The following is a 25,120-nucleotide window of genomic DNA, read 5'->3' on the forward strand; positions in this document are numbered from 1 at the left end:
AGGGAGTGTTCAGTCCTCTTGCATAAATTCACGTATGGGATGGTTTTCCTCATGCGACAGATGGTTTTCCTCAAGCTGTCATTTTAGTGCATGTGCTTAGGACGAGATTTAGGTACCTGCAGAAGAATACAGGAATGGATCTACAAGCAAAAGGTGTTAGAGCTGCTTATATGCTAAAGAGTCCAAAGCCATTTTTAACACATCCATTGAGTCAAACAATATCTTTAAATACACAAACTGTGTATGAACAAGTTCAACTGCAAATGTACGTGAGAATTGTTTATTTTTTACCGATCTGAACAACAAAATAATGGGTTGCTTTAAAATAATTTAATTAGAGCTAGGTGTTTTGCAATGATGTTGATCGCACGGTCCTCCCTCGTTCATTGTTTTTGGGGTGGCGCTGTTTCCTAACAGTCTGCTTAAAACTTCGAGCTGAAACACCACCACGCCTACAAATCACACACGGCGTCGTTTTCAAAGTTTTTTTTTAAACGGTTGTTACTGTTGTCTTGGCAGTGGCACTGCGACTGGATGAGGTAGCTAAACAACAGTCACGCTCTGTCACCGTTGTTTATTACGGTACGTTAGTTCTAGCTAGCTCGCCAACAGAACAAGGGAGGAATTGTTCAAAGCTGAAGGTAGCTAAATTAACAAATCATTGATATCTTGAAATTGCAATTTTAGTACAGTAATGTGGTGCTCGCTAACAGAGACTGCTTTGTCTGGAGTCCAATGCTAGGCTAGCTAGACTAATATGAAGTACTCAAGTAATCAAGTGTTTTCCTAAAGTTATTCGTCGCTAGCCTAGCTTAAGAACATGGTCTCAGTGGCTTGTTTGTCTGAAAGCTATTATAATGATATTGCTTGAGCTCTGCAACTGCGTAGAGCTGGCTGTTAGCTGGCTGTTACCTACTAGCTAAAATAACAAGATTGAATATAGCTTGGCTAGCCTAGCTAGTAATTTGTTCAACCTGCTACTAGACTACCAGCAGCAGACCATCTAGGCTGAGCCTAAAACCTTGCACCATCTACAAGTGCAGCGCTCGCTAGACCCGTCATAATATCCAGATACAGTTGCTCAAGATTTGTTTCTGCAATGTCAAATATTATGAACAAGCCACGTTTTGAGTTGATAATGTAATGGAAGTTGGATAGTTACAGTAACTTTACGCATGGTAACGTTTTTAATATTTCCTTTCAGAAATGGAATATCTAGACTTCTCAGAGGAGGAAATTCAGCAGCAATTGGAATCATTGGGATATACCAATATACCAAAACATAGGCTCCGGGAATTTAAGCGAGGTACGTTTCTGGCAAAGCTAATGTTTGGCTAGATAGTTACTGGTGTTATGTCCCTACTGGTTCCCAAATTAACTGGTTCCCCAGCTGTGCGTGAACCTATCACCAGATTCGTCACAAATTCACAAACATATTACTGGCGATTTTCAAGTCGGATCTCATATTTGCTGCGGCAAATATGAAAGTAGGCCTATAGGCTACGTGCGCACTACATTAGGCTACCATTCGCGACAAAATAAATGGAGACAAAATAAAACATTTGCAGGCTCGCATGAAGTGGGATTCAATCGCACTAGAGAAAAAATACGTAGCATACTGAAGCCTATTGCTTTACACTGCGAGCTATACCAGCTCACAAAAGTTAGCCAAATCGTTACTTATTTATTAACTACGTTGGCCTTCAGGTAACATCTTGATTTGGCTTCTTCTGAACCAACTGGTTCCCATAGACACTACCCGAATGTAGGCTAATCGCCTATTTGGGGTTGTTTCGAGGCAATGGCCGTATTTACCACGACATCACAGCTCCTTCTGACACCACATATTAAAAATTCATACTAAGAACGTCGCTGCTAACCCAGACAATACGATCAAAATAGCCTACGCGTAACCCTTTGAAACACATGTGTCTATTCGTTTCCTATGTGATTTCGTGTATGGCTGAGTGTTTCTTCGCTGTATCTTTTGAAATCAATTCATTTCATAGTTGTATATGTAGCGAGCACTACATTGCAGCCATTCGCCACGACAAAATAAATGGAAGCTAAGAAAATAAAAGATTCGAGTGGGATTCGATCCCACGAGCAAAAACTCTTACAGTAAGTAACGTCAACATGTAACATATATCAGACAACATATAGTGATGTCGTTTTGTTTCCATTTAGACTTAGATGAACTCATACGTCATGAAAAATCTAAAAGCCAGACCTCCTCCAGTAACCTGAGCTCTCCAAGAGCTAAAAACGACATCCAGAAAATACTTCCTGCCTGCTCCAAAGTTGAAGGTTTGTGTTATTAGTCAGTTATTTCCTTCTTCACCATAGATGGCACCTTCATAACATTTTTAAATAACATACATTCTTATTATTTTTACACCAAAGTTCAGAAGAATAATACTGCAACATTCAGCAACCAATCTCATGTTGGTGCATCGGAGCCTGGCAGACAGGTAGGTAATATAGAAATTAACAAAAGTTGCTACCCTGAACTTTGTTGCATTTACCTCATAGAGCATCATAGCAAGTCACAGTCTCACCTTAGACTAGTGCTGACATTTCATGTGCTACATTTTCTTGCCTAGGTGTTCACGTCTACCTACCGCATAAACAACAATAATGTAGGGTCTAAAAACGAGAATTATGAGCCCTACACTCACCATTCTGTGGCCAAAAAGTACCATCGGCAATACACAACCCCTAACAGGCTGCAGATGGAGTCAAAAATGACCGACATCCAATCCCCATCCTTTGCTGTGAGTCCAACTTCAAGCCAAGGTGGAGACACAGGAGCACATGGAAGGTTCTATATCAAGAGGAAAGTCCTCAGGTAAGGACTGCATATCTTAATAAAATAGATATCCGCTTTACTGTAATGAATGCAGATAAATTGTTTCTGTTTTTCTTCAAAGGAAAGTAAAAGGACAAGTGCATGTATTTGATGAATCCACATACAGTGAAGATTCAGGTAAATCACATTATCACATCCTATCAGTATAAAGTATTCTAGTATTGTCTGTGCTGAAGACTTCTTTTGCTAATAATCCAGCAAAATAATTATACTCAGCAGCACCACTACACCCGATAAACTCCATACCTATTTACTTACTATTTTTGCTTGCTTGTTAGTCTGCGAGTAGCAAGCATACGTCAGACAACATTGGGTTGCAATTATCCCATAGACCAGTGTAACTCCCATGGCAGTGAAGAGCACTATTGATGTTAGTCTAATCCTCTTAGGGCTCTCCTTATCTATCTGCCACAACAGATCACACATTGGCTGTAGCAGCATAAGGTGTGCCACTTCACTGCTTAGACTATGTACAAAATGTACAAAAATCACTGGGATGAAGAAAGCGAGGATGAAAATGGCTCCCTTAACTCCTCTTTCTGGACTGATGGAGAGGGGGAGGAGGAGATTGAGAGAGCGTGTTACGATGAAGACACAGAACAGATTAAGCCATCTAAGCAAACACAAGAAAAAACTGTTGAGGTTTGTTCAAAGGCAGTGAAACGGGAGATTACAAAAAATTTGACCAAGCAAAATGAAGAAGAGTACACTATCAGTGTTGAGAGCCCAGCCTTGAGTCTGCTAACGTCGGGCTATGGGACATATCGACCTGACTGTTCTAGTCAGGATGAGCTGAAGGGAGAAGACTTCAGAGACGACTGCACTATAGTAGAATTTGACAGGCAAAGACAGGAGGGAAATTCTGAGATGAGATACGGTGAAGAGGATGATGACTATTCAGTCACCAATCTTGATGATGGAAAGAAAGTCATAGATATGCCCATAACAACCTATACGGGCACACACACACTGACTGAAACGGAGGATAGTAAAGATCCACCTGAAGTGGCATATTGCAAGAATAACTGTCTGCATGACTGGTTGAACAGTCTATTCTATTCAGATGTGAGATCAAGAAAAGGGAACATGGACAAGGACCATAAACCTTCTTTTGATGTGGATTATACCGGAGATGGTAGCTCTTTTATTAACTTCAAAGATAATCTGAGTAAGATGCAGAGACACTGTCTGGGGAAGGGGGGGGGGGGGGAGCACCCACCTGCACTGCAGTGTTTCCCCTACCATTAGGTGTGTTCGACATTGGCTGCGGCTGCATGAAACGACCGTCGAGAGTTGCCGCTTGGCAACGGAGTCGGACATTCCAGCTTCTCGTGGTTTGCTGCGTTGACGTCAGTCATGGCCGATCAAGCGCTTACTTTATCGTTGACTAACTGCATGGTAGCGAATTTTATTGTTTTCGCATTAGAACTTGCACGAACCAGTGCACTGAAATTTGTAATTTTATGTATTGGGCTATGTTAAACTCTTTCTCCAATCTGCAGATTGATAATACAACCAGAACTCAATTTAACTTGGTATTTCCTTAAGTGAAGAGGTGTACTAAAACCCTTTATTCAACAATAGTAGGCTATCGCAGTCTGTCAAAGGCAAATATTTAATTCAATTTTACTGTTTGGTCCGGATTTGAGCATTGGCGAAATTGATGGTGTCAGATTAAATACAAAACACGCGTCAAAGTTGTCGTGTGTGAGTCTGGCCAATCATGAAATGGCTGTGTTGTCATTAGAACCCGTGCATTTGCTCTTGAGAAAATGCGCTCGGCTACACAGCCGGCAGTTCTCTAATCGATCTCACGGTACTTTGATGGATAGGTCACAGTGACCTAACCTCGGCTACGTCTCAAGTCGGACAAAAAGTCTAACCAGAATTCACTGCTTCAAGTCAGCCAGCTGCTGCCGGCTGTCGGAGCCATAGATATATATATATATATATATATATATATATATATATATATATATATATATATATATATATATATATATATATATATATAAACACTAGGAGGCGAGTGCCCCAGCTGGGCGTACGCCTGGGTGTAACGCTACGTCCGACATAGAATTGAAAGTTACGACTAGTGCACCAGTTAGACTTAAGCCCTTTATGTGCTGCACCTGGGTGTACATTTTACGCCTAGTGGAACATATGGAAAGGACATTAAGGCGAGAAAAAGTTGTCCGTGATCGCACAAATCCACTGTTAATTTTATTGGTGATCGATTTCCAAGTTGATTGTTTCTGTTTGTTTGTGTTGATATTATTACATTTCCCCGTGAGCACGCTTCTATTCTGAGTAAACAACTCTAGAAGTTTTCCAATTTCTCTATCAGTAAAATGTATTTTCCTTTTCTTTCTTTTTTAAATCCATGGCTTGTTTTGAAGGGAGATAGGCTAGCTAAGTGCGCTTTGGATAGGCTCTTAAATGTGTTGCTTGGCAACGATCGACGCTTTCGCATTTTCACAAGGACGCGCATCTTAAAACCAGGCGTAGCTACGACCGTGGCCTGTCAAGCTTGGTGCACTCGGTGTAAATTCAAATCACAAAGTCGGACGTAACTAAGACCGACGTAGGAGTTAAGACCAACTTTTTTACGCCCAGCTGGTGCACTCGGCTCTAGATGTCTTACGGCGGACATGTACTTTTTAAATGACCATAACTTTCTCAATTTTCAAACGATTTTGAAACGGTTTGGTTTGTTATCAACGTCAGAGATGTCGGTATGCCACTGCATACTTATGAATAATTATGTTATTAAAAAAAAAAAAAACATTATTCAAAGCCCCGCTGCGCGTCGGGCCTAACAACACCCTGGAACACATACTTTATTGACGATAATGTACTGCCTCTCGTACCTTATTGCTTTTATAATACGGTTACCAGCGAAATTATAAATAGTAAGCTGTCTTTCAGCACAAAATAGTTATAGCCAACAAACGTTGTGTATCCATTTCAGTAGCCGAGAGAAAATAGTCCCGTACGTGTGGCTGTTGCTATGCAACGGACAAACAGCATTGTGAACTTCACGTTTGTTAGCCTAGCTAGATCTCGCACCATCTCATTCATTCTCAATGCTCATTTTATAAAAGTTGCCTTTAAAATAACAACAATGACAATGGGACACTTTCAATAAAATAATATTTAATTTAAACATTAGGCCTAAACATTCTAAATCATTTAAATGTAGGCCCTGGGTATAGGCTATACTATAGTTACGAGTTACTCGATAGAATAAGGCTGTTGTTAAGATTTGGTTATATTGATTTGGATATCTCCATTAATTGTGCATCCGTGGAACACGTTTCTCATGTCCCCTTCGTCTCTGATGACTTTGCTTCCGACCACTCTTGCTCTCTTAGCCGGTGGCTCGGTGTTGGAAGTGCCTTCTCAAGGATATTACTCCAACGCTGTCTTTCATTGAGATTTGGTGCCCAGTAACTTTGAAGGGAGCTTTCGGATGTCCACTCACTGACATGAAAAGTCATCCCCCCCAAAAGATCGAAGTTAACATGAAACATGTTGTTGATGTGATTACTGTCAAGCTTGAAATGACAACTAATAACGGTCGCGTTATTTTGATAACGCACCAATATGGAACGCTCCTCAGCTTAATTGTAAACAGGTGTACAGTTACTTTTTGAGTGCGCACTAATATGGAACGCTTCCCTTTTAAGGTAAATGTAAAAAGGCGCACAGTACTTTATCGCTCAATAATGCACACCCCAGAACTCCCTCTCAACCAATCAGAATGCTTGATTTCATCCACCCGTATTATAAATATATCTATGGTCGGAGCCGCCAGCGCTGCATGAAGTCGAACACGCCTATTGTTTTGAAGGGGCGGCCTGCCCCGTGCTCTGTGTGGTGCTGGGAATAACATTTACTTCCTTGGATATACTGTGCTAGCTGTGTTATGCTAGCTAGTTTCGTTTTGACTGGCAACATACTGATGTTGGTCGTCCACAAATGCCCTAATAAACACATAGAATAGGGGTTGTTTCTCTTGCTAGGCTACCTGTTCGTGCTGCCAGGTATGTCATACTGACTTGCGGGGCCTATCAGTGACTTCCATTGATAATGTATGGGAAGCAAAAAAATATATGTCTACCGTCCCCCCTGAAAAAATCCTAGGGGAAACACGGAGCTGCATCAAAGAAGAGAACGCAGATGAGGTTTACGTTGGATAAAACGGTGGACCAGTCAATTAGGGAGTGTTTGGAAAGAAATGAAAACAAGGCACACCATAACGATTATTTACAGTCGCACAAATGCTCCCAAATATATTTTGAGGCCGCACAAACACAATTTAGGGAGCATATGCGCCCAAAAGGGTTGCAGTTTCAAGCCCTGAGAGTAAAGAAGGGTCTGTCTGCTACCCGTTTAGGGTTTAATAATACTTGCATGACCCCGTTGACAATCTCTCAATGGGATCAAATACTCAACGTACACATGCATTAGGATTGAAAGCACTTCTAGATTCTAGTTGGTTAGTTGGTACACAGTGTGAAATGTTCTGGATCTTGTGTGACATTTTTGCATTTAGCCTCCTTGCTAATCAGATATTTTCATGGTATGGAAACTGAGATTTTGATGAAGAAAAAAATCTACAATGTAGATACAATGACAACAAATACAATTTAGCGTCATGATGAATGTTTCTTTCATAGGTGCTGTGAGTGGTCTTGAAGAGCGACTGGGAGATCTGCATGTTTCGATGTCTGCTAACCACGATTCTGAGCTGGAGAGGACAGACACAGACAGCATAAGTGACAGCTTTGAGGCTGATGGTCTCCCAAGTGCCTTCGAAGCCTATATCAAAGGAATGGTGGGTATTATTTTGGACCTAAAAATAAAGTGGATCTAACTGAGTTTAAACTTGGTATTCATATTCTTATTGCCAATGTATTATGATTGTTTATCCATTTGTGATTATATTACAAAAACTACAAACATGTTATCCTAGTTAAACTGAAAAAAACTTCAGTAAAAGCAGTTTTGTCCCCAATAAATGGTTTCATTTAGCAACACAGACAGCCAATGTACATTCGTGCATTTCATATTTTTTGACTGGTCCGCTACTTTCCAGCCAATTATTTTCCAGCCAATTGCCTTCAGTTGTGTTTTTTCCTCCTTGGCTCATTTTGTGAAACCAATGCCAATCATACTTGAGCAGGAGGATAGTTCTGAACGTCGAACAAGAATTGGGTGTGCTGTTTGTCATATTTTTATTATTATAATTCTCAATCCAGCATTAATTCAGCCAACAAACAAAGGGAACATCCTACAAATCCACTTTAATCTATAGGATTTCTTTATGCCATCAACAGGTTAGATCTCAGAGTGAGAATGATGTCCGGCCCAGGGCCAAGTCTTGTAAGTGATCAGTGCTCCTTTGTCACATTTTGGTTTCTCCTTTGACCCATAAAATCTGTTCTCAGCTTAACATATTGTAACCAATACATTGACCAATTTATTGTTTCCATCAGTTATTCGCCCACTTATGGATCATCCACACACCAGGCATTTAAAAAAGACGGACCCAGTGGCAAAGTAAGGCAAAATTCAGACTTTATTGTAATATATTTTATAGTGTCATCTGTAGCACTATGGATTCAGGGTTCCCACGTGTCCTGGAAAATAGTTAAACAATTTAAGTCATGGAAAACACATGGAAAATGAGAGAAAGAAAAATAGCCTAGAAAATGTTGTGTTGTCCTGGAAATTTATTTTAACAATAGGTTGCAGTTGCTCGGTGATGTTGTGGTAGCGTTGTGAACATACCCCTGGTTCATGTCACATGGTAGTACTGGCTAACAGCACTTTATTTACTTTGCTAGCATTACTTCAAAAGCAATGCTACATTACAACGAGAGGGTACAATTTCTGGGGAAATTGTAGGGTATGCTTGCGTCGGTTGCAGATTGTTTTTTTTTGTTGTTACATTTTACAACTGATGTTTCTGTATATTTAAAAAAAGTATGCATACTTATTATTATGAAGATGGCATAGATTAAAAAGCATACATTTGCTGCTCATTTACACTTACTAATAAGATACTAAGAGTAAAGTGTAGAATGAAACAGGGTTCAGTTGTCATTTCCCTTAGTGCAAGAGGGAATTGTGATAGGCTATGTTGCAGCCTCACATAGTTGAAACAGTTTCATCAAAACAAAGAAATTGGGCAATCCTGTGTAAAAATGGTCCTTACCTATATCTACCAACAATGTCACTGACAGTATCTTAGCTGGAATCGCGATTCAAACATTATCCTCTGCAAACTGAAAAAATGCCCCCCCAAAATGTAAATAAGCTTGAAATGTACTTCTGGAAAACTGGCTAATATTACAAGTTTACTAGAAGTAATCATTATGTGTCAGTAACAACAACAAGACTTGGGGGTCATGTGGTGTGACCGGATATCCGCAATGTAAATAGGGAAAACCGCCTTGCCCTTATCCACTCCAATCTTTCGGATATCATTGATTTCCGAAGGCATCATTGATCTACAGGATTTATGATCATCATCTGATACCCCTCTAGTGGTTAATTGCTTTAATAATCTATCAGTCCCACCACTACTAGCTCAACAGCGCATATACAGGGAAAACAAAGCTGTCTGATTATTAGCTAACTGGTTTGGTAGCTATTTTCTGGAGCTGGCTAACACAGCTGGAACATTCTGGGCTTTGGAGAACTGGATTATCTGCTACAGAAGAGCACATCTTAGTACTAGCAGGCATAATCCCATTTTCCTCACCTGGAGAAGCTGGCTATGCTCCGTATTGATCCGAGATGCAGACCTGACCCCACGACCGGTAAGTTAGTTTTACAGCTAAACTAACTACTACACTACCGATATGTGGGAATTGCAGGAGCTAACCAATCGAAGGGCGTACAAAAATACAGGGTGTTGATATCACAGCAGGGAAACATAGCTAGCTACTTGTTACCACCCTGGCCTTTGCCTATGGTGTTTCTGCAGCTTTCTTGCCGTTTTAGGTAGCTAGTGCAAGCTGTCTCCCAGAAACGAGCTGCTAAACTAGCTAATGTTCTACAAGAGAATGTCTAATAAGAGGAGAACTGGCACTCTCGGGAAACTTCCGGCGTCTGAATTGGTTGCAGTTCCACTCGAGGTTCCATCGAGGGCGCTCACGGGTGAGTGCAGAATGAATGGCGGTCTATGAAGCTATACCCCTCAAAATCCACTTTTCTCATGCTATAAGTTTTTGTCTAGTAATTTGAAGGCTGCATTCGAAAGGGGAGGCAAAGAAAATACACACTGCTGGGTGTTAGATTTTTTTAAAGTCGCTTTTTTGTTCTAAAAAGCCTTTTAAAATGTCAATGTTGTCATACAATCAGCATTCATTAGCAGAATGCTATAGCGTGTTATGGGCAACAACGACTCACCCTGTAAGAAATCGAAAGGACATAAGTACTCGTTCATTTAACTTTCAACCTATAATCCATGTTGAACTTGCAAAAACTGCAATCAAATCTGAGATTTCTCAACGACAATCAAGCGAAAAAGACAAATTTAGCCGTCTAGCTCCATAGACTCCCATTCATTTTGCACTTGCCCGCGATCACCTCCAGTGGAACTCTGGTGGAGCTTCAACCAAATTCGGTACAATGGGCTTAATAGGGAGTGGACAGGCTCTCCGTAGACAGGCTCTGGTTCTACCATAGTTAATAGCGCGTGCGTTGGTGACTGGCTAGCTAGTTAGCCACCGTTAACTTCACAAAAACGTACATTATGCCTGAACCGTCTAAAACTGTCTGTTCACTAATCTAAATAAATGCGCTGGCAACATAGTACATTTACATTTATGCATTTAGCAGACAAAAGAGCATAGGTCACTGATCATAACAACGAGATAGCCCCAAACATTGGGACCAGCCAAAACATGAAGCATACATTGTGGAAAACCAAATAGCATGCAGTTTAACAAGTTACAATTGAACAACATGAAACTCCCCACAAGAGTGCAAGAGTGTACCTGTAGAAAAAACAATCAACAGTAAAATATTTCACAGCGAGTACAAGAATTTGAAACCGTTACAACTAACCAACAAGAGCAACAAGTCTCTCAATACGAGTCATTGTGATCCTGGAGGAAACTAACATCAGGTCCAGCCAAGCATTCCTAAGTGCTGTTGTACTCCCGGAACAAGTGCGTCTTGAGCCTTTTCTTGAAGGTGGGGAGACAGTCAGTGTCCCTGATGGAGGTGGGGAGTTGATTCCACCATGGAGGGTTTGGCCGGGATGATGAGGAGTTCTGTTTTGGCGAGGTTGGCGATAGTATGAGCCTGTGACTAAATAAGTAACTATAGCAACAGGGATGCAGTCAAAGCCTCCGTTTACAATTTATTGAAACACAGCGTCCTCCTGGTCAGATGTCAGATGGTTTGCCGTACTTGCAGTGAATGGGAAAACAACAAGCTAACATCTAATTACAACGAATGACGTCAACATTTCTTTTTAACCTATTTGGAGAATATACAGTACTGCGCAAAAGTCTTCGGCACAATAAAAAATAAAAAAGGTTAAGGAAAAATGCAAAAGAAATAATAAAATTAAAAAATGTAACAGATTTTAGCAAAATTGCACTTTTATACTGCTGCACAAATAAAAAATGTATATTACATATATTTCTTTGATTAAACGTTGCATTCAAATTGATACACTTAAACGAAAAAATGCAGCAACATTAAATTTAGATTTACTATAATTCTAATTTATTTTTACTACAAATGGGTACGGTACAAAACTTTCTGCATCACTATTAGTATCCTCATCTGCCTCCTCACCGACGAGACACCAGAGATGTCGCCTACTAATTAATAAACTGCTTTGCGCAATTCCTGTGTTCTTAATTACGAATTAAATAATAATAATAAAAGCTGCCCTCGTGTACACACCGCCCTCATTGAAACATGTAATTCAAGAAAAGCTTTAGCATTTAATTGAAGAAATACAGTATAAGACATTATTTGTGTAAAAAATCTTGGGTGCCCAAGACTTATGCACAGTACTGTACATTTTCTGAATTTACTCTTTCAGTGTTTGCTCATATCACATCCCATTCGCTATTCACCTCCTAGTCAATCTACTTCAGCCAGGCTGCAGCCAATACAAAAGTATTGGCCGTTTTTTATTGGCTCTTTTTTATTTATTTATCTTGATATTGTTTTGGGGGCATTGACATGGTTTGTTAGATAGCTGGTCTTGTCAAACATACTGTCAAACTATATTCACTGTTTGTCAACCGTGCGCAATGTTATTGCCTTTTGAATCTTGCTAGCATAATGTTAGCTTTCTGGCTAATAGCTCAGCCAAAGGAAAGTCAGAGTTGGTTCTATGAGCTGAGCGGAGTAGAAATATCAGAGTTGGCTAACGTTGAAAAACGTTATATTTCTATTGCAAAACGCATGAAAACATGTTAGTAAAATGTTTGTAAAAAAAAATTGGCAAGTGACCATGGTATAAGCTGGATAATGCCCTTCGAGGTGTACATTATCACCTCAGGCCTCCGCATCGTCCATTATCAGGTGATAATGTACACCTCGTCGGGCATTATCCCTTACTGATGCCCTTCAAGATGTACATTATCATGAAATAATGGACGATGCGGAGGCGTGAACTGCTGCTTCCGTGGAGTCAATTATTTTATGATAACCTCATTAGGTATCATTACTTATACCATGGTCTGGGTGAATACTCGATTCTGATTGGCTGCAGGGGTTTACATTATCCGGTGATATACGGACACCTACTACGTAATTGCAGCAAAACTGTCTCTTCACCGTTCTAAATGATTGCGCTGGCTACATAGTATATGAGCCTGTACAAAGTGTCTGAAATAAGTAACCATAACAACAGGGACGCAGTCAAAGCCTCAGTTTACAATTTTGAAAGACTAACAACTAACTTGTATTTACAACAATGAGTGACTTTATTTATTTTAACCTATTTGAAAAATTTTACTTTTCTGAATGTACTGTGTCAGTGTCACATAACCGCTCATCTCACATCCCATTTGCTATTCACCTCGCTAGTCAATGTACTTCAGACAGGCTGCGGCCAACACGACAGTAGCCGCAACTGTACACATCGCCGATTATTTTCTTCAAAATCTTGATTTTATTTGGGGACAATGACATGGCTAGATAGCTGGCTAGTCTTGTTGTTAAACATACTGTCAAATTATAATTACTGTTTGGAGAATGTCAACTTTGATGCGGTCATCTCACATACATTTGATATTCGCTCCACAGGCTGCGGCCGTACTATAGCCTAGTACTAGTATATGGCAGATACTTTGTTCGTGAAAATCTTGATATTGATTTTGGGACAGTGACATGGCTGGTTAGCGAGCAAATCTTCTTGTCAAACATACTGTAAAATTATACTTACTGTTTGTCAACTGTACATAATGTTATTGGCTTTGAATCTTGCTAGCATAACGTTAGCTTTTGGGCTAATACCTCAGCCAAAGGAGAACCGTGTTGGTTCTATGAGCTGAGCGGACTAGAAATATCAGAGTTGGCTAACGTTAGAAACCGTTAGATTTCTATTACCAAACGGCTGAAAACATAAATTAATGTTTATAAAAAAAAATCGTTGGCAAATGACCATGTTATATAAGCGGGATAATGCCCTTCGAGGTGTACAATATCAGGACTCCGCGGAAGCAGGAAGCTGTGCGTCGGACGGTTCACGCTTCCGCATCGTCCATTATCAGGTGATATTGTACACCTCGTCCGGGATTATCCCTTACTTAATGGACATCCCTCCAGCCAGAATCGAGTATTCATACAGACCATGGTATAAACTGATTTACACCTAGGGATGGGTACTGAAACCCGGTATTAAACTGGCTCTGGTGCTAAATTATGAAAGACTGTAGTATAAGCTCTGACGCTATTGGTTCTGCTTTCAATACTGGATAAATTGAGGAAAATATATTTCCTATCTATCATTGTTAAATAAATGTTATCTTCCACATGTTATCTTTCCAACCATTTCTAATTTGCGATAATATTAAGACATTCGTCTGCTTTTTTTGTTATTCGCAATCCAGAAGCACTGTCTGTCTCATGCAACACCGAGCGTGCAGCCGCGCACACACAATTAGAAATCTCCTGCTTCTATATATAGTAACGATGGTGGAGAGAATCAAATGCTCCAAAGTGTGGTTACACTTCACTAGGATAGATACAGACAACTCGCTGCCACAAGTGCAGCAAACAATTTGCATGCAAGGCGGATACCACTATAACAATGTTCAGTGTGTACATTCAATTGAAACCAGAGGCCTGTTCCATAAAGCGAGTTTACCGAATAAGCCAGACTTATGTCAGTTAGTCGGACTCATTTCTAGTTCATTCGGTTCCATAAAGCTAACTCAACGTAGTTCAAACTCGGTTACTATGGCAACTTAGGCTGCGAAACTAGTCTGGTCCGGGGCAGGCTAACTGTCAGGCTTAGCGTGACTTGGTGCTTAACCAGACCTTCCTGTAACACTGACCCAACAGGAAAACGATGATTTATTCTCATTTTCTTTTTCTCATCAGTTCAATATGTTCAACATTGATAGAAAATCAACTTAAATAGTCTACATAGGCTACAACATTTAGCCTAATGCATTAAACGATGATGAACAATGATTTTATACACGCCACGTTAAACGTGGCCTATGGCTAGCCTAGTTTGTGATTTCAAATGTTTAGGCATCAGGCATAGGCCTATCTCTATCTAAATTATGCGAGTATAATTATCATAGCTATATGGTTGTTAACAGTAGTCTACAATTGCAAAACAAACCTAAATCCATAGGCTACATCTATATCCTCCATTTTCCGACACAACCATGTTAAAAATTTAGGCTACTGGGTAATGTATTGATTAATAGTAGGCTATTTATTTAAAACAATGCCAAAAAAGTAAATTTACATGTGTTTAGAGGGTGTCTTTTTTTTTTATCAACGAAGTACCTAAAAGTCTAAAAAAGGACCTTGACCTAAGTAGCCTATCGTTCACTTCAATCATGGCGTGTCGTTTCAGTTTGATGAAGCGGTGGATGAGGGAGCTGTCATAGTACAAGGCTTAAAGGGAACGTTCTTTCTGGAAGAAGTCACGTGGCCGTGTGCATTGCTTTTGCCGTGGTGGATTGTATGATCCATGTTTTACCTCTCGGGCTGGTTAAGAATAGGGTGCACGCGCAATTAGCTTGACTGCTTAAATCTGACTTGAATTAGTAGGACTGCGTGAGCTGAAATTGGCCTTTATGGAACCGCTTTAGCCCCGCTTGACTTGTTAAGCTAATTCAAGTCTGGTTTGGGACTTTAAGTCCAACTTATTTGAGTGGCCTTTATGGAACAGGCCCCTGGGCTCTCAAGTTTGATCAAACGTTTGGCGGGAGATTACCATACGTCAACGTTTGTGTACAAAACCTTCTGGGTTGGAGGGGTGCTGGTATTGTTTCTGATTGGGTGGTTTTAACTCTGTATAACTGGAAACAACTATGGCTCAAAAATACGTCTTGTCCATTAATTGTATATAGCGAGACAAGTTAACACTTCTCAGCGTGAGAAATTATTGAAATAAAATTATTTTAAATTCTTGTGCTGTCGGGGTGCTGCAGCACCCTCAGCACCTCTAGTTCCCGCGGCCATGGGTATTCCCTCTCCACTGAAATCCAAAACTCAGCCAGTGTTCTTGGCTGAGAATGCTGCCTTTAACGTTCGGTCGCTTGACAGTTCAACTAATGCGTCGTCCTGGTCGGATGTCAGATGGTTTGCCGTACTTACAGTGAATGGAAAATCAAAAGGCTGATGGCCTTTTTATTTGCATGCATTAATTTAACTACCATTTTTAATTTTTGCTAAAATATGCTATTTATAATTGTTTTAAAATGTTCCTTGATTTCTGGAAATCGTCTCGCAACCCCCCCTCGCTGGTCGCGACCCCCACTTTGGGAACCACTGATGTAGAGACAGAAATGACATGCCGTTGTGTAAATAACATAAGGCCATTTAGTTTGTTTAATAAAAGAGCAAGCTATATACCTGTTTTATAGGAAAGGTAACCTTAAATGACTTATTTTGTGATCTGGTGCTAAATATATTTTTAATTTTTAACTTTGACCTTAAGGTCAAGGTGTTATGGCGCGTGCAATAACCACCGTTCCCCTCATTGAAATGACTGAGTGTGCACCTCTGCAAACCAGGGTGATCAGATGAGAATGGGCAAATTCAAGGCATCTTACAGCACAGTGTTTCCTCTATGTTGATTTTAGCAACATAGAAGAAATTAAATTTCCTCTATGGGGTTGGACAGACAGACCTGCCCCCACTGCAAAAAAAAAGAGGAAACACTGCAGCAACAGGGCTACGAGCCACTGCGATGTAAACATTAGTGCATGGTGCTGCCTCTCTCCTCATTAGCATTTAAAGCTACAGACAGAAACGGCATGTCCTGAGGAAAGCTCATTGGGGGACTGCTCGTAGTGGCTGTAATTATGCACCAAGGATGAATTTCAGGAAAGAAACTTCAGATACAGTATTAGGGGACCACTAAGGGCTTTATAACAACATCCAAAAACAGCATGCCATGGGACCTTTAACTTTTCATATTTTCACACCTATGAAGTAGTCCCAGTTTTTGGACCGTATTACACTTGCATATCAATACAACAAGTTTGTCGTAAATTTTTTAATGTGGTGTTTTGACAGTGGTCCAAAGGATGCACAGAGAGCAACATATTAGTGTTTGATGTGATCCCTGTCTGTCATACCAACTAGATAATAACTGAAAATGCACTGGAAAATGATCTCTAGAAAAGAGTGGGAACCCTGTGATTGCTTTGATATTATTAGTGGTTGACAGTTAAATGTTGTCTCCCATCTAGGTATTTCCAGTACAAACAGGATTGGGAAATGTTTAAGCCTCCTGGACAGAAGGAGAGGAAAGCATTGCACTGGAAAATCAGGGTATGAATATAAACTTTGATAACTCAAAGCGTATTTGTTTACTGACAGGCTTATTGCAACCATTAAATAAGCAATACTTTTGTTGCAAGCTAATGTGAATAGACACTGTTCTCTAAAGGACACACTTCATCAATATGACATATCTAAAAGTTAGCATTGTATGGAGGACTAAAAGTGCCAAAATTAATTAAATAAATACACCATTAAATAATCACTTAGTGTCATTAATGAATTAAAATTTGAATTAAATACATACATTTGTTATTAAATGTCATTAATTCATTAAAATACCAATTCATTTAATGTAAAATACATAAAATTATGACCATTAATTAATTATTTCATGGTCCTGTGTTACTGTGCAGTGGACAATATTCAAATGCAATACGCTAAACAGCGCCCTCAGTCAATTGCATTTTCATGTTACCATGTGTTGCAGTGCTTCATCAATTTATTTTATCTGTCAAACTCGCCCATCAAAGTCAGTGGGTGGGACTAACGCGAATCTAGTCTGACATTTTAGACTTAGCAGAGGATGTGAAGCAGGACCTGCTCACCCAGAGCATGTAGCGAGTAAAGCAGAGGAACTTATTGAAGTTCTGCACTTTCCGACCAAGATATTGACCACAGTGACTGCAAATTTAAAAGAAGTAGTCCACCGCTTCTCTGGTACCAGGGTGCATCAGCATCTTCCTCAATCAAATTTCTGCTTCTCTCAGCAGCTCCGGTCAAGTTTTAGACATTTGGTCCTGCACCTCGCACGCTGTCTCAACATTGGGGCTAGCCGGACCGAGTCTTCCCCTAGATTTTTAGCTGTTGCATTGCAAAGTGTGGAAATAACTCCAGGAACTGTCTCTCACCAACTCCCTAGAAAGTTCATGAAGATCCTCCATCGTCTCTATCCAGGCACTCTACTTCAGACCAACACAACGGATCAGACTAGATTTGTGTTAGCCCCACCCACTGACTTTTGATTATTTACATTTATGCATTTAGCAGACGCTTTTATCCAAAGCGACTTCCACGAGAGAGCTTTACAAAAGTGCATAGGTCACTGATCATAACAACGAGATAGCCCCTGCGAGCAACCAAAACATGAAGCATACATTGTGAAAAACCAAATAAGTGCCAAGGGAAGAACCATAAGAGCATGCAGTTAAACAACAATCAAGTGAAATATTTCACAGCGAGTACAACTAACCAACAAGAGCAACAAGTCTCTCAATAAGTCATTGTGATTCTGGAGGAAACTATCATCAGGTCCAGCCAAGCATTCCTAAGTGCCATTTTACTCCCGTTGTACTTGATGGGCGAGTTTGACAAATAAAATAAATTCATGAAGCACTGCAACACATGGTGACATGAAAATGCAATTGACTGATGGTGCTGTTTAGCGTATTGCATTTTAATATTGTCCACTGCACAGTAACACAGGACCATAAAATAATTAGTGAAATAATTATATATGTATTTTATATAAAATGAATTGGTATTTTAATGAATTCATGACGCATTTAATAACAAATGTATGCATTTAATTCCAATTGTAATTAATTAATGACACATTTAAGTAATTATTTAATGGTGTATTTAATTAATTTTGGCACTTTTAGTCCTCCATATCATTGGTACAGATAGGTCAATTATAACATGCTATCGCGAAAGCCATGCCCCACAACGACTTTGACCAATCCTACCTTGGCTAACGGTCACTACTTGAAGAAGCTCCGTCAAGCTTTTGGACGTTAAGGTGCAAAATTCTATATGGAACATACAAAATCCAATAGCAAGTACCTCAGGAGTTTAAAAGGGAGAATCAATTTTCCCCTTTCCACAGCCCAAAATTCAAGAGTAAAACAATGTTGTATGCCCCATTCTGCTGAATATCTTAAAGATCAACAAACATACTTTTGTCTGTTTCAATGTCTGTGTTGCTATTGTACTCTCACTGAAGCCCTACTAGCTAGTTAGACTAGTGAGATTACATTCGCGAAATTGAATTTTTTTTGTTGCCATTTACTAGTATGATTAGGCCTACTTCTAATATCTTAATAGCAGCTATGTTTTAGAGCTACTATTACCAACAAACTAAACTATTCGCTGTTAAGCTAGATAGAGCTAGAGGCCAGGTAGGTACAGTACAGAAGCTAACATAATGTTGTCAACTGACGCTGTATGTAGCCACTACTACTAGTAAGATAATATTAGCAGTAGTTAATCATACTCGTAAGTAATCATTTAAAATCCAGTTTTGCAAATATGATCTCACATCTAACAGCATTAGCACTAGCTAGACTATGACAACAGCTTGCTAGCCAGCTACACTCCAACAGTACGTATTTAGCTCTAGTAGTAAGTGGGTCTGTGCTGGAAACTTCACATTGCTTACTTTAATTTGGAATCGTAGATTATAAACTTGAACATGAACCCATAACAACCAATTACAAATTGATTGAATTGAATCACTGAAGCAGTTTAACCTTGACCCTCTACTAGTACTACTGTACTGTTAGTCTAGTACAGTATGCTTTATTGATATGTCCCCTTCCTTGTAGATTTGAATACTCTGAATATATCCACTGCATATTGCAATCCGTTTCCCCTCGATCTGGAGGTATTACTCCAATATGAATCACTTACACTGACCGGTACAGTCTGCTACTTACAGTAGTACCCGCTATACAAAGCAACGCTTGACAGACTAACAACGGTAACTAAGGTGGGCGTGGCTTACGCGAAAGGTCAATTGATTGGTACAAAAACTTAATTTAGATGTATGAGATATAACTTGAAACATTGTGACATTGGCAAAGCTGTTCAAATGTACCTTTCTTACGGTCAGGATCAACTCTCATATCAGCCACCTCCAGTAAGTATGACTCAGTCTTAAATCTTAACATTTTAACCGTGGTCAGTAAAAATTCTTGCATATAACAAGCCTTGTTCTCCCTCCCCCTCCAGCCCAAACCCCGGAGAATATTTGTGCCCAACAGTTACATAGTGCCCACAGAAAAGAAACGATCAGCCTTACGATGGGAGGTGCGGCATGATTTGGCTAATGGACTACTGCCACCGAAAGTAAATTATCGGCTATAGGATTCTGCTAGAATCCCTTTTAGGGTTCCTTGTAATCACGTAGACTTCTTTTTTTGTCTTATTTATTCACAGGTTTTTATTGAGCATATTAAACAAATTCAATAACTGACATTTCATTACACTTGCTTTATTTTAATGTTAAGGTAAATCACTGTAGGGGAGCTTGAAAGGGTATAAAGGTGTAAATCTGTGGTTGTGCCAAAGCAGCTTGTTTTCCAGGAACTTGACAGCTTCAAGTGTGAGGACCAGGACCTCGTGTTTCAACATGCTGTGAACATTCAGACCTGCAAATATATAAATAATTTGTCCAAAATTACCATTAGTTTTAGCCATCGGTAATGTCAAGATTCACAGATGTTTTTGATATTTCAGAAATTTTTATAAATATATCTTTGCAAAAAAAGAAACCCTCTTAGGATTTCTGAGGTGATTTTAATACAGTTTGTTTTACCTATGGCTGGAATGACATTCACAGTCTTCAGACCGGCAGTAGCCTGAAGTATGTTGTCAGGTAAGTTGTCAGTCCTTTAAAATGTGAGGAAGTACAAATTTCATATAATTTATGGGAATTCTAACTGATTTGTGAGAATAGTATGCTGTGTAACAGTACTTACGCATCTACTAACAATACAGACTCCCCACAGTATCTGTATCTGATGAGGTCCACAAGATATTGTGGGTCTGGTGTAGGGATGTTCAGAGAGTCCACCACATGCAGGTAATTCTGAAACATGGGAACAAATTAACACAAACACGCCTAACTTTATCCAACTGTATAATACGATAGGTTACAATTTACAGTACCTGTGCCAATTTAGAGCTAAGGGCTATCTTCAATCCTTGGACACGTACTTTAATAGGGATCATGTAGTAATAACTAGTTGGTCCTCTGGGACCATGAGAAACTCCACCTGAAAAACAAGCATGCTCATGAGTTGAGCAGCATGTCTGATGTGAGCATTAAATACAATACTATTTTATGCACTGCCTGAATGTCAAAGGTTTGTGCACCTATTCAGTGTTTTCTTTTTTTTTTTTTTTCTTTTTTTTTTACAATTTTTTACATTGTAGAACAGTACTGAAGACATCAACACTATGAAATGGCACATAAGGAATTGTGTAGTAACCAGTAAGTGTCAAATTAATGATTCAGGCTGATCACTTCTGTTCAAATTTTGCAGCTACCCTTTTGGCTTGAAGACTGCATTACATTTTCTTGGCATTCAACCAGCTTTTAACAGGTGCACATTTTTAAAAGTTATTTGCTGGTGGGAAATATCAGAACAAAAATATAGAAAAACCCTGGAATAAGTAGTTGACTATGCTTTTGACTGGTACTGTTGTATGTTCAACTAGCATTGTTTTGTCTAACTTGCAAACCTTAACTAAACTCCTCAAAAAAAGTTTGGAAACGTTATTACGGTCGATTATGCCTCCCCTTCAATAGTACCAATTGGTATTATATTTTATATCGTTGGAAAGCCTGATTAGTCACCTTTATAAAGAAGTACAACTTGTAAGGATCATGCATTCATGGAATGAGCAACACAGCTAGCCGTGTAGGTAGCGGCCAAAAAAAGTGCCAAAATCCCCTGCAATATTCTTCTGTTGGTATTCACTCTAGTTTTTAGTTGCTTGGTGGATTGGATGATTGCACTCTCCTCACAGTAATAATAAGGAATAAGGCACAGTAATAAGGAAAAAACACATATTGGCATATTTTACACTGTCAGGGACCTCAGTAGCGTGTGGAAGATCCATACGCCCATACAGCTTGGCATCTCCTCCTCATGCTGGTCACCAGTCAGTCTCACACTGCTGTGGGATGGCATCCCATTCCTCAACCAGGATTGGTCGTAAGTCAGCCAACATCTTTGCGTTGGTCACTGGCACGTACAGCACGCCCAAGCTGTTGTGGCTGCATATGGATCTTCCACGCACTACTGAGGTCCCCATTTTTTTTTTTTCAGGCCGCTACCCACACGGTTAGCTATGTTGCTCATTCCACGAATGCACGATCCTTACAAGTTGTACCTCGTTGTAAAGGTGACTAATCAGGCTTTCCAACGATATAAAATACAATACCAATTGGTAATATAGCTGCAAGCAGCGATGTGGGTTCCTCCGCAAAATATTATAAACATGTACACTATCGAAGATCGAGAGTTGGAAAACAAGAGAGCAAAACTACTTCATGTTTGGCCAACAACAGGCTGAATGGGGATTTGAACTCATGAGCATAAGGTTACAAAGCAGTCTCTATCACACACCAACTGTTGAGATATAGAACTGTTTCTTTGAATAGAAAGGGCAGAGTATTAGCTTTGGTCAACATTGGGACAAAGGTTAAGAAACAGTTGACATTTCAAGGTGAAATTGCATGAAATTGTGCATGGTATTTCAGAATGATGTCATCCTGTTTAGCTAAACAGAATCAAAATTATGACAGGCCAAAAGATAATGGCTGGATTCCAACCTACTACCTTATACTTTACAGATCACCATCCCAGCCCATTGAGCTATTCTCAGTGTTGAATATTATCATGTTCAGTTACTGTATAAAAAAGTAAGCTGTTTCTCCTGTGGTAAGTGTTGTTAGATTCAGCCATTCCCAGGCATGGAATACACAAAGTTCAATAACTGGATAATTAAAAAAAGCTGTTTCTCCAATGGCGAGCATTGTCAGATTTGGTCCAAGTTCAAACAGCTGTAATTCAGTCATATTTTGACATATCAAGGTGAAACTTTGCATGGTACTTCAGAGGCATGTCACCTTAAAGCTTATTAGGTTTGAACCATCCTTCAAAAATACATTTGATTTAGTGACACAAACATATTGAGGCAATGTGGACATTTACATAAATACACCCATTTCAGCCATTTTGTACTTGATTCAATTGCCTTAAGTAACGTTTTTAAATATGTCAATGATACATATCTGTACCAAATTTCAAGTTAATTTCACCTTTGGTTCAAGAGAAGAGGAATTTTGAAGGTTTTCCCAGATTATCACAGTACAGGAAAATCCATCATGGCGGACCTTATGGGTCCTTGAGGCTTTTTTGTTCCTCATGAAAAATGAGGCATGCACACCAAGTTTCAGAAGAATTGGAGCAATGGGGTGGAAATGCCATCACTTTGAAAATCGGACATTTGGGCGTGGCCTGTGGCGCCCCCTATGGTCCGATGTGGCCCATATTTGGTGTGGGGGTACCCACTTGGATGTAGTATCAATGTGCCAAATTAGAAAATTTATGACCAGGGACTTTTTGAGATATTGGGGCGCAAGGAGAAGAAAAATAATAATAAGAATACCAACAATAACATTAGGTTCCCTCCTACCGGAGGAACCTAATTATTAAAGGGGAGGAATAATCGACCGAAATAACGTTTCCGAACTTTTTTTTAGTAGTTTATATCAATTTGTCAAGTTATGTAACACTGCCAGAAGTGTAATCCTCACCTCCCCTCCATATAGGGGATCTGATGCTTCCATGCCGAGCTCTCCCACTTCCCTTCTGGTTCCAGGGCTTTTTTCCTCCACCCCGAACCTCTGATCTGACTTTTGTATTGGCGTGACTCTAAAATACATTTGAAAGGAAAACATACTTATATGGGGTATCACACAGCAACCATGTGCCAGTGGTCTATTTCTACACATTTCCTTCTTTCACACCAATCTGTTCAGATAAAATGTAATATCTGACTTAACAGATTTTTTTAAAACCTTTGTGAGACAAGTTTTAAAACTTACAATTCTCTTGTAATTTCTCTGCCATAGTTCAACTTCGTGAAGGATGTCAATCCTGGTGGGAATACAAATGGATTTCTGTAACATAACACTTGCTGAAGGGTAAAGGTGACTGATGTAATTTTGATTGTTTTACCTGGCTGGTAGTGCAAAGACATCAGGGTGAAGGTCCACCAGACCCAGGGGTTCACTCTCATGGCTCACCAATGTGTCCACCCATGTCTGTACAGGACTTAGGTGAGAGGGGACTGAGGCCTCACATCTCTGCAACACTGGGAGACCAGAGTTTGATGATGGTGGCTGCCTCCCTGGAAGATAACATGAGGGAGAGCACCAAATTGCCTGCTTGGAGGATGTTAACTCACTGCCAGATATGTGGCTCTATAACCTTTATCCAATGTCATTTTGGTGCCAAATGGAGTAGAGCTTTCCAGGGTCATATTGCTGTATATGTAACATTTTATACACAACTTTTAGGAATCCCCCTATAAACAACCCAAGTCATCACTTTCTAAGATTACCATGCTCTTAACAGCTCCAATTGGAAAGTCTCAATTAGCGTAAAGATAAATAGGCATTAGTAGACATTAACTTGCATTCCAAAACCTATACATTGGTTTATAGTATGGTGTATAGAAAACTGTCAGATTGCTGATATATTCTATGAGACAACGTTAATATACTTAACATAGCCAAACAGACATTTTACATGAATGTTCCTTGTCTGCAATAGGAATTTGTGGGAAAAGTTGAAATAAGGATATTGGAGATGTCAACATAATCAAGGTTAAGTCTACAGACAATCATCTTTATCAATGCTCAGAATTGTGGATTTAAGTCTTACTAGATCTTGCAGGGTCCACGAGATTAGACGGGATGCGTAAATTGGACGGGAGTGGGCTTTCTCCAGAGAATGACGAGGCAAACTGAAATATGAATAAAACGTCCTATTTAATAATGGATCAACTTCAGTCTTGTACAGAGCTTTAGTTTATCGTGATTGAGGCCAGACATGCAAATCTAAAAGCATTATCTACTAGTTAACTAGCTAGGTAGCCTAACACTTACCCTTTTTGCAATGCCTTTGCTACAAACTGTTGAAGAAATTCGAAACATTTTGACGAACCAATCCAACGAAATCAAATACGTGCAATTTTCTTTATATGTTCCAAAATGTATGCCAACATGTTTTCAAAACGTTCTGTCTCAATCTGAAAGGTCATGTGTGTTGTCGCACAGTTATAACGTCAAAAGAGGTAGGGCGTGTCCTGGGTCCGTGTACGTAAGTATAATTCCTTATCCAGTCAAAACGGAACAAACAGGAACAAGAACATTTGTGAATCCGTTATTTCGTTTTTTGCAAAAAAGGGAAAACAGATTTTAACTAGTTTTTTCGG

The 25,120-nt window shown here is 39.6% G+C and overlaps 2 protein-coding genes across 6 annotated transcripts; one reads left to right on the forward strand and one right to left on the reverse strand.

Annotated features, from left to right (window-relative positions):
• The first annotated feature begins 110 nt into the window (after positions 1–110).
• Positions 111–20,081, forward strand: hyls1 (HYLS1 centriolar and ciliogenesis associated). 5 transcript variants are annotated; one of them, XM_062448825.1, is made up of 12 exons: positions 111–265; positions 1,205–1,306; positions 2,188–2,307; positions 2,404–2,471; positions 2,604–2,848; positions 2,931–2,986; positions 7,552–7,709; positions 8,212–8,257; positions 8,371–8,434; positions 16,795–16,876; positions 19,719–19,745; positions 19,838–20,081. In XM_062448825.1, the coding sequence occupies exons 2-12, from the start codon at positions 1,207–1,209 to the stop codon at positions 19,970–19,972; spliced, it is 1,101 nt and encodes a 366-aa protein (XP_062304809.1). In that variant the 5' UTR covers positions 111–265; positions 1,205–1,206; the 3' UTR covers positions 19,973–20,081. The 5 variants fall into 5 exon arrangements, with proteins under 5 accessions (XP_062304809.1, XP_062304808.1, XP_062304807.1 ...); XM_062448824.1 differs by lacking the exon at positions 111–265 and adding an exon at positions 445–582; XM_062448823.1 differs by lacking the exon at positions 111–265 and adding an exon at positions 479–641.
• mrpl4 (mitochondrial ribosomal protein L4) lies at positions 20,011–24,981 on the reverse strand. The gene is made up of 9 exons (XM_062448830.1): positions 24,792–24,981; positions 24,568–24,649; positions 23,860–24,031; positions 23,727–23,778; positions 23,436–23,553; positions 20,777–20,883; positions 20,587–20,696; positions 20,424–20,497; positions 20,011–20,256 (listed from the first exon to the last, which is right to left on the reverse strand). The coding sequence occupies exons 1-9, from the start codon at positions 24,837–24,839 to the stop codon at positions 20,111–20,113; spliced, it is 909 nt and encodes a 302-aa protein (XP_062304814.1). The 5' UTR covers positions 24,840–24,981; the 3' UTR covers positions 20,011–20,110.
• Positions 24,982–25,120: the final 139 nt, after the last annotated feature.

The sequence above is a fragment of the Osmerus eperlanus genome, chromosome 22, assembly GCF_963692335.1.
Source record: "Osmerus eperlanus chromosome 22, fOsmEpe2.1, whole genome shotgun sequence".
Taxonomy (NCBI): Eukaryota; Metazoa; Chordata; class Actinopteri; order Osmeriformes; family Osmeridae; genus Osmerus; species Osmerus eperlanus.

Coding starts and splice junctions, on each gene's coding strand:
- hyls1 (XM_062448825.1), top strand. CDS start 1,207: ATGGAATATCTAGACTTCTCAGAGGAGGAAATTCAGCAGCAATTGGAA. Junction 2,987..7,551: donor CACATACAGTGAAGATTCAG/GTAAATCACATT, acceptor TTTCTTTCATAG/GTGCTGTGAGTGGTCTTGAA. Junction 8,258..8,370: donor CCGGCCCAGGGCCAAGTCTT/GTAAGTGATCAG, acceptor TGTTTCCATCAG/TTATTCGCCCACTTATGGAT.
- mrpl4 (XM_062448830.1), bottom strand. CDS start 24,839: ATGTTTCGAATTTCTTCAACAGTTTGTAGCAAAGGCATTGCAAAAAGG. Junction 24,650..24,791: donor GCAAAGGCATTGCAAAAAGG/GTAAGTGTTAGG, acceptor TTCATATTTCAG/TTTGCCTCGTCATTCTCTGG. Junction 20,884..23,435: donor ATCCCCTATATGGAGGGGAG/GTGAGGATTACA, acceptor CTTGTTTTTCAG/GTGGAGTTTCTCATGGTCCC.